The following is a 9732-nucleotide window of genomic DNA, read 5'->3' on the forward strand; positions in this document are numbered from 1 at the left end:
TTTTGTTGTTTGATGTAAAACCGTCACAGCAGTTCTTGCTCAATAAAGGTCAATACAGAAAATGTGCTCTGTGTGGTGATTCTCTTCCAACTAGAATCCTTCGCTGAGGTTGGATTAAGCTGTTCTTGAGTGGGAATGGACTTGCAGGGGCTTGAGCTCTGTTTGTTCTGGGTCTCTTTGCTAAAGAGATGTGGGTGGAGTTGGATTTGACAACCTTCCTGTGTCTTTGTGTGCACAGCTGGGAATGCTCATGGTGGCTTTTGTGACAACCATCTCCCACTTAAATGAACAGAGACCCATTAAGTCATTTCAACCAAAACACCTTGTGCCCATCAAAGTATGGTAACTGTGACTTATTAATTAATCACCTTAATTATAAGGTCCTGCTCATTAACACTCTTGTCTCAAATAATCCACACACATTGTTTCAAAAGTGACAGCAAATAAGTTCCTGGAAAAAGGGAAACTCCCAAAGATGACACTGATAAACATAAAAAACACAATCCATATTTTATGGTTTTTTTCCATCTAAAAATAAGTTTGATGTCTAAACTTAGGCTAAGTAGGGTTCAGATTACRCCTAGTATCATTCCTACATGAAATCAAATGAAAGCATTTTTTTTCCTTTCCCGTAGAAAAAGATTTAAAAAAAGGGTTGGAATTTTCAGGCCTCCTGAGTATTGGCTTGTGCCTGTTGACACTTAACAACTTGATGTTAATAAGAACAAGCCTTCCTAGGGTGTGCTTTGCAAGTCACCCTAGATGAAAATAAATACATGAGACAACAAGGGAAAAGAAGGGGTTCCCATCGAGTGGGCTGTAGTTTACACATGGATTTTATGCTAGCAATGTTTTTCTCATTTACTCAAATGTTTATACAAGGTTTTGAAGTTATTGGAAATCAAGTCCATGTGCTGTCAACACCTTGTTTAATGAATACATATAAAAATCTCTATCAAAAAGAAAAAAAAAAAAAAGAGCTCTGTTTAGGTCAGCAGACTACCAGTTTTTTGTCTCCTGTCCTGTGACTTCAGCCCTATATGTCTTATGTTACAAAATTAATATTATATTTATTTCTATTGCATTTGAGTAGGGAAGCAAAGAAAGGACACAGCCTTAAATACCATAAATAGTGAAGAAATGCAATTCACCCTCTCAGCAGCCTGCATTGGACATGCAAAGTACCCTGAAATCTGTTGACTAACGGAAGGTCTGATCAAAATCTGACTTGCATATGCCTCCCAATTCTTTATTCTATCAATAATTGAAAATTAAAGAGTTTTTTTATTGAAAGGTTTATGATGGAGAACGTGTAAGGAGTCCACARCAGACAAGCCTTTCAGATAAATCTAAATGCCTTTGTGTAGCAAAGTAAGGAACGCTGCTACTGCTGATATCAGCAATGGAAATCTGTGCTCAACAGATTGCAAGTTGAGTGACATTTAATTAAAGTGGAGTTAGCAAATTAAACAGGAGCATCGCTGTAGCAAGCTTAGTCATGTAATTTACATGTGTATACGGACATAAAGATAATGGTATACTTATGAATAAGATGTTAACTAGTCCAGTCACACCTATTGTCAGTGCAGCTCATGAGCTACCCATTCACATAGTATAGATTTTACCATATTCTTACCCTTCTCACCCTTTTTCCACCCCAAACATACTTCAGCCTGCAGTTATTATCTATATCTGCATTTTTCTCTGCATGATCTAACATACAAAATAAATTAAGTTAGTCTGGTTCCCACTGCAACTGTTTCTAGCAAATCCTGAGAGAAATAATTAACAGGTTAACACATTTCTAAATATTTATAAAATTACAAGATCTGATTAATATTTAATTTTGCCAAGAGGTTTTGTCTGCTGACATCTGCAATCAAACAGTTTCAGAAGATAGTGTAATTTCAGGGCACAGAGGCGTAAATATTATGCTATTTGCCTGTTCTGCACCAATTACCTCTTGACTCTGCGTAACCACTGAAAGAATTAATTACTTTCAAACATCAGAGAAGTTCACTAATCGAGACAAAAGACAGTGGGGGAAAAAGTAATAATTAAAAAAAAGTGATCTGTGAGTATTTATAAATTTGATTTAAGGTGGGCTTAAAGACCCCCAGGGACTTAGGACCTGAGGAGCTCTAAAATCAGAGTTTCCTACCATTGCAGGTTGTTAGAGAATTATTATTCTATGATTTTCAGCATTCCCGGATTAAAATCCAGGTAGAAACATTGTGTGAAGTATTATTAAACACATTATAGAGAACATTTGTCAGAATGCTGAGTCAGACACTAGAATTTTCTCTACATATCAGGGTTTGTGTTTTTCCCATTCATCTGCAGGCTTTTTTTCCTTTTTCAGTTCAGGATTAAATTACTCTAATCAATCTAGGAAGGCAGCAAATGATGAATTGCAAATTATTTAGCTACTGGAAAGTAAATTCCTAGAATCTGGATGTTATATCTGTATAATACTTTGCTTTTGCCTTAAGGAGAGGAACATGCTTAAGTATGAATATATGTACATGATGGGTATGTGTTATCTCGGGAAAAAATGTATTTAGGGATTTTTAAAATGTTTTTCCTTTTGTGATAAGATCTTAGCTGTGTCAGACTCGGTTTATTTAAGCAGCACAAGAAAACTCAGGGACAGGTTCGCTGTTCTGCAAACAGCAGCAACTTGGATTAAAGCAAGGGAAAGTTTCTATCCTGTCTCCCTCTGCCTGCTTTTACTGCATTGCGTCAAAGTGCGGTCCTTGATTTCCAAAGGTAAAACAAGTGCTGCCTGCAGGATCTCTGCAACCCCAAGAGCATCTGGGTGTGCAAACACACACATCCACCCTCCCTCTCACTCATTTACCTTGGCAAGTGGGCAAGGCTGGGAGCCAGGCTGGGCAGCCCCTGCGTCTCCTGCTCTGCAGCTCACTGACACTGAGTCACTGTGACTCACACATTGCCTGCAGAGTCTAGAGAAATCTTTCCTCAAGCTGCAATATATATTAAAAAAAAAAAAAAAAAAAAAAAAGGACCAGGAATGAGGCTCAGACTGAGACACACTGCAGAGATGAACCTGTGTTTGGTGGTGAGTCTCTGGACACCCACTTTCTCCCTGTGCCGGTTTGAGGGTGTCCCCAGCAGCCTGACCGCAAAGCTCTAGAAAGCTGCAGTGAAGAATGACCTGATTAAGCTCTGTTCTCTCTCCCAGAGGAGAAATGGATGCAAAGGACTGAGTGAAGAAGAAATTTATCTATAGGGAAGAACATGAAAAAGGAAGCAGACCCATACAGTAAAGGAAGTTATGGAGAGCTCACAGTGCTTGCAGAAAAGGCATAACATGGGCAGTGGATTGAAAAATGCCAATCTATTTCACAGTGATTTGGCTTTAATCTATGTGATGAGTCCCAATCTATTGCATAACTAGTGCCTTTTGCTCTGTAGGATCTAATCCTCTCTTCCCACTGAATTGCCAAGACAAGCATCTTTGATAGGGCACTTAAATAGAATTCTAAGCCTAATCTCTTGCGCTCAATACTCTGCTGTTAATAAAGTTTTGTGTTTAACTAGGGCTATCYCCTACCAAAAGGTGCAAGTATCCTRTATTCCAAATGGAAACTCTCAAAGTGGTGAGTAACAGCTCAGCTTGCGAGTCCCTCGTCCATTGTACTGCAGCTGCCACACGCTGCTGTCCACTGCTTTGAGGGGGGAGACAAAACCAGCTTTGTAAGAAAACGTCTGCACAGAAACACATGTAGAAAATCCTCGTTAAGAAGAGTTGGAAAGTAAGCTGTCAGCAGAAGACCTGCTGTTGAAAACAAAGGAAAACTAATTTTAAGTTGCTTGCCTTCTGGTTCTCAAAAGCATCAAAAAAGCATCTCAAAAGCATCAAAAATACAAAAAGAGGGGGAAAAAAAGCCTTGGGAAGTATTTCAGGGACTATGTAAGGAGGAATCACTTTCTTTCTGCCTACATGACGCTATCAAGGAGAGTTAAYATAAATCAACTAGTCCCAGGGAATCAATGCACAAATTTAAGAATATCCCACATTCTTAGGCAAAATTCAGCTAACTAAATTTGATAAGTGAAACTTCCTATTTAAACATGACTTTTCTTAAGTTCAGCTTGTTTAATTATTTAATTTACAGCATTTTTTCCCCAAGTTGTTCATCTCACACTTGCCCTCAGTATATTATCTAATGGCACACGCTAATTTTAATCTATGGAAAACAGGCTCTGGTTGCAGGACATCATCCCTGCCTTCAAAACAGTCCCAGGCTTTGCTGCTCCTGCAGGCTTTGAGCTGTTCTGGTTTCATATCTGATCCTTGGTCAATACTCAAAAGCTTAAAATGCCTTTTTAAACCCTAAGTGGAATGTACATCTTTAGTCCATAGTGGTGCAAGGATGAAGACAGTGCCATGTGGAGACACCACRTTGACATAGCAGGGGACCCTCCCCACACACACCCCAACATTCCCTCCAATACTTCACCACAATTCTACTTTATTTATTTTATATATAGGAACTGCTCCAAACCTCACTCAAGGCATCTGCCCTTTCAATCACTGACTACCATTACAGATAATGTCAACCTCCCAACGCTATTTAATACCTCTGTTTACATTAGTTGTGTGTCCTTCTCTTTGGCAACACTGAGTTGGTTTCTGTACTGCTGTTTAGTTAAAAATCACTGCTTTTTCATTAAATAGGGATCGTGCATGTGTGCATGCATGCATGCAAGACWGCCCAGCCACACCTGGCACAACACAAAGAGCTCCATCTCACCACAGTCTTTTTACTACTGTCAAGTTACCCCATGCACATTGTATATTCAGACTTAATTCATATTAAGAAATACCTATACCAATCTGCATATTAGCCTCCCATATATGAGTCTGGAAGGCCAAAATCAGTATCTCATGTCTTGGTGCACAGGGTCAACACATGAGTATTTGCTGTAATTGCACACACAGTGATATACCATGTAACCTACCATTAAACAGCAACACAAGGAATTTGTGTAAGCATTTCTTTATTGACTAGCTTTATTGCACATACTTATTGAAGCCTCCATTATTTTACCCACCCAAGGTTTCCATAAATATTTTAAATGCAAGTTAAAGACAACTTTCATTCCCATAGCTTTGTTTCCTTTTTTTTTTTTTTTTTTTTAAACTTAAAGATTCTGAACGACTCAAGTGGGACACAACTCCTGAAATCATACGTGTAGACCATGCGGCATTCAGGGAGCAAGCCAGTGGGCGCTCTGCAAGCATACTGATACTCTGCATGGAGAGAAACATCATAGAACATTAACTTTAAACCTCAGTGGTCACTGAATTAAATATGTGGGACTGCAATTTTAGCTCAGTCAATTATCAGTTACTCTGTTAATCTGATGAGACAACTGAACCATCTAAATCAAGCCTTCTTCTTCACTTCACTCTCTTCCTTTCCTGCTGCTTGTTTCTCCTCCTCCTTTTCTTCACCAGCTTCCTCAGCAGTTTCTTGGGACTCTTCTTCTTCAGCTGCTGTTTCTTCCCCTTCTCCTCCTTCTTCTTCCTCACCCTCTTTGCCTTCTTCGGATTCTTCCTTGGCACCTTGGAAAGACAGAGTTTACACATCTTCAAGACAGGGCTTCAAACCATCTCCTAAACCCACTTTCACAGGGGTAAGTGCACCTGCATCCTTCACCCCCACACACCTGGGGATGGCAGCTTGATGGGGCTAACAGATTTTTGTAGGAAWGCAGGGTGCATTTATTTTAGCTTCCTCCCTTATAAGGGAGGAAAAAAATGTAAGAGAAGTAACAGTCAACTTAGAGATTTTAGGGGGAACAAATTACTTGCATGTTACAGGTCTCCTGAAAATCCTGACTTTGAAAAATAGACTCCTGCTTTAAGCCTTATTCAAAGGGTTCAAGAGGAGTCTTGCTATTTCTTCTTGTGAACTTCGGGATGAATCTTTAACTATCATCTGGCTAAAACAAACTTTCATGCTAACAAGCATATAAAAATGCCAAAAGTTAACCAATGCATTTCAAGTATGTTCAGATAAAATTGAACATACAATTAAACTGAACCATTAACTGAACATTCCATCAAAATAGTGAGTAGGGCAGATAATCCGAAGGCAGCAAGGAATGGGTAGATGGCTTTGTTGAAGATGAAAATATAACTATCCAGACTTCAAGCAGTGTAACTCACTGAAGCAAGTTCAGTTATACCCTCAAGCATCAGATGATGTTCTAATTATGCCAGGCATCTCTGGGAATTGGTATTTAGTTCAAGATGTTCCYGTTTCTCCTTTCAAGGATACCTATAATAGCTAAATGCCATTTAACACAATACGCATTTAGTAGTATGTGCTTTTGAAATACTTATTTTTAATCTCGGGACACTTTTGAAAATCTCCCAGMCATTTCGGGGTGTGGGGGGGTATAATCAGTTCCTCCAAATATTTACCTCTTCTATATTCAGGYTTTCCTGTATAAATACCATGGGCTTAAATCCCGTAGCCTCTTGCTCACATCAACTGAGCTGAAGAGAGGTCTACACATTAGACCTAGACACACAATTCTGTGGTGTTGTCCCTACACAAGCAGGCTAAGGTGTGGGAGAGAGGGATTTACAAGTAATTTTAAATACCTTCCTCCTCCTCTTCAGCCTCTTCACCTCCTGCTTCTTCCTCACCTTCCTCTTTCTCCTCCTCCTCACCTTCTTCTGTAGGGGCAGCTGCTTTGGCTTCTCCCACTTTAGCAGCCTCAATCGTTTCCTCTATTTCAATCTGTTCTTCCTGGACATGACTGGAGTAGTAGGTGGGGAAGGTGCGGGTCGTCATCAAGTAGGAGCTGGTCTGGAGCCCGCTGTACGCAGACCTGCCGAAACTGGGGGCACTCTGCGTGTAGCCACTGGTGATGCTTCCAACACTAGTGAAGCTGAGTCGAGTCTCTTCGCCTTCCAGTAACTTCCTAGAGGAAGGAATAAGCAGGATTGTTTTAAGCTATGYTGCCCCAGTGCTCACCAAGCTTAGGTATGGTCCTAGTTTACTTTGGGCAGCACAAGTAGGGTCTCTATTCCTCTGGAGACTGCACATTCTTATCCATTATGGGACAGTGTTTGCACACCTGTATGGCAATACCAGTCCCACATTCTGGGAAAAATTAAACAAAGTTCAAGGTGTGTGTGTCACTGGGGAATTTACACTTATCTCTAAGGAGAAATACAGGGGGAAAAAGACCTTTAGGAGTAGATTATTGGAGCAAGGGAAGATACAGATGCATCTTGTGAGCCTGTAGTCTTGCAGAACTACATAGATGTAAAAATTTGATATCACACCTAACTCTGAGTCCCATTGCAGCACTGATAGAAACTGTCAATGCCAAAAATGAGAATTTCTAATAGTACATGGGATAAACCAAACACTGGAAAATAATTCTGCTGTAAGGGGGAATTTGCTTCTGAGAGTCAGAAACAGATAAACATGGGAGATTTCTTAGCATTAAGAGAAACAGACGTCTATGGTTTTGTGTAAGGAAAACATTTAAATATTTTTTTCAAGTATCTTGCTGCATACTGAAAGACTATAATTATGAATTATTATTTTCATATACACACAGATTATATTGACTGAAGTCTGCTGCACAGTGCAACATTTACTTAAAGCAAATTTTTTGCCTCAAAAGCTTTGCAGCTTCTGATGGCAAGGAAACAAAAATGACAACTTGATAAAGACTGACACCTGCCTGCCTATCTAGGAAGCTTTTTGCTGGATGAATGAAAAATAAAATACTCTTTCAATTGAGAAAGGGGAAACCTGATCCAAACTCCTATTTGCTTAATCTCACCACTCCCATCATACCTATATGCTGCAATTTCAATGTCCARGGCCATTTTCACATTGAGCAGATCCTGGTATTCCTTTAAGTACCGAGCCATTTCACTCTTTGTGGTCCTCAACTCGTTCTCCAGTTTGTTGATGGTATCCTGTTGGAAGGAACAATATTGAGAACATTAAATTCTCCTGCGCCTAGCAGCAGTTTAACCTTGCTCTAGCAGAGATAGGGAGCAAAGACCTCCAGCTCCACCCTCAGATATAACAACACCCCCTTTAGCAGAGCCCACCTCCCTCTCAGAGGTCCATTACCTATTTCTAATTAACATTAAGAGCCTAAGGCAATCCAAGTGTCTGAAAGCCAAGGGCTGACGCGTCCTTGAGGTTTGTTTATGGCTCTCCACAGCTTACAGCTCATTCGCACTCCTTCCCCTTATGCCTTCCCAGGTTTTAGGCTAAGGGCATCCTTTAAGGTGTCTCATATACAGGTATAGAACTGTATACTTGGATGTGCACGCATGTTTTATATATATGGGTTTTTTTTTAATATATATGGTTTATGTTTATATGGTTATATATGGTTTTATATCTATAGATTATATTTATATGGTTATATATATATATATTGGTTTACAAATAAACCAAGTACTTCCCGCTGTGAGCTGTGTCCCTGTGTCGCCGCGCACTCACCGCGCCCGGCGGGGCCGCTCACCTGCAGCGCGGAGATGTCGGCGCTCTGCTTCTCCTCGAGCTCCTGCAGCTGCTTCTCCAGCGCCTCGTTCATGCCGCGCGTGGCCTCGATCTCCAGCGTCTTGGCCTTGAGCAGGCGGCGGCTCTCGGACACCTCGTCCTTGGCGGCGCGCACTGCGTCCGTGTTCTTGGCGGCGCTCTCGCTGAGCACCGTGAAGCGGCTGCGGAACCACTCCTCGGCGTTCTGCATGTTGCGCGCCGCCAGCTTCTCGTACTGCGCGCGGATGTCGCGCAGCGCCGCGGACAGGTCGGGCTTGGCCGACACGTCCATCTCCACGGAGAGGTGCGCGTACTGGATCTGCGCCTGCAGCTCGGCCAGCTCCTCCTCGTGCACCTTCTTGAGGAAGGCCAGCTCGTCCAGCAGGCTGTCCACGCGCTTCTCCAGCTCGGCCCGCGCCAGCGCCGCCTCGTCGGCGCCCTTGCGCACCTCGAGCAGCCGCGCCTCGGCGTCCTCGCGGCTCAGCACCTCCTCCTCATAGCGCGCCTGCAGCCCGCGCAGCGTCTCCTCCAGGCTCTCCCGCTCGCCCTGCAGCGCCTGCTTCTCGYTCGTCGCCTCCTCGGCGGCCAGGCGCAGCTCGCGGATCTCCTGCTCGTAGAGGGCGCGGAAGCGCGAGGGCTCCGCGTGCTTCTGGCGCAGCACCAGCAGCTCGGCCTCCAGCACCTTGTTCTGCTGCTCCAGCTCGTGCACCCGCTCGATGAAGCAGGCGAAGCGGTCGTTGAGGTCCTGCAACTGCGCGCGCTCCTGGCTGCGGATGGACTTGAGGTCGTTGCTGATGGCGGCCACCTGGCTCAGGTCGAGGCTGTCCACGGAGTGCAGCAGGGAGCCCGAGGCGCTGGAGGCGGCGTAGCTGCGCCGCACCGACACGGAGGAGACGGGCGCCGAAAGGCTGGAGTACGCGGAGCGCGTCGCGCTGTAGCCGCCGCCGCTGCGCATGGAGGAGATGTGGACGCGCGGGCTCTCGGCGTAGCGCCGCTTGTAGGACGGGAAGAACGGGTCGTAGCCGTAGGAGCTCATGGCTGCARCGGAGACCGGCTCTGCGGACCGGCGCCCCCCGCCGCCCCTATTTATGGCCGGGGAGGGCGGGCCGGTGCAGCCGCCGGGCGGGGCCGAGGTGCGGGAGGCCGCCCCACGCCGCCCGTTCTGGGGGGGGGG

The 9732-nt window shown here is 43.7% G+C and overlaps 1 protein-coding gene across 1 annotated transcript; it reads right to left on the reverse strand.

The window, feature by feature from the left end:
• Window positions 1–5065: 5065 nt before the first annotated feature.
• Window positions 5066–9620, reverse strand: NEFL (neurofilament light). Its single transcript, XM_026043224.1, has 4 exons — window positions 8542–9620; window positions 7857–7981; window positions 6644–6966; window positions 5066–5596 (listed from the first exon to the last, which is right to left on the reverse strand). Exons 1-4 carry the CDS (start codon window positions 9592–9594, stop codon window positions 5418–5420), a joined length of 1680 nt encoding a protein of 559 aa, XP_025899009.1. The 5' UTR covers window positions 9595–9620; the 3' UTR covers window positions 5066–5417.
• Window positions 9621–9732: the final 112 nt, after the last annotated feature.

Source organism: Nothoprocta perdicaria, unplaced genomic scaffold (assembly GCF_003342845.1).
Source record: "Nothoprocta perdicaria isolate Ctin4 unplaced genomic scaffold, notPer1 scaffold_103, whole genome shotgun sequence".
NCBI lineage: Eukaryota > Metazoa > Chordata > Aves > Tinamiformes > Tinamidae > Nothoprocta > Nothoprocta perdicaria.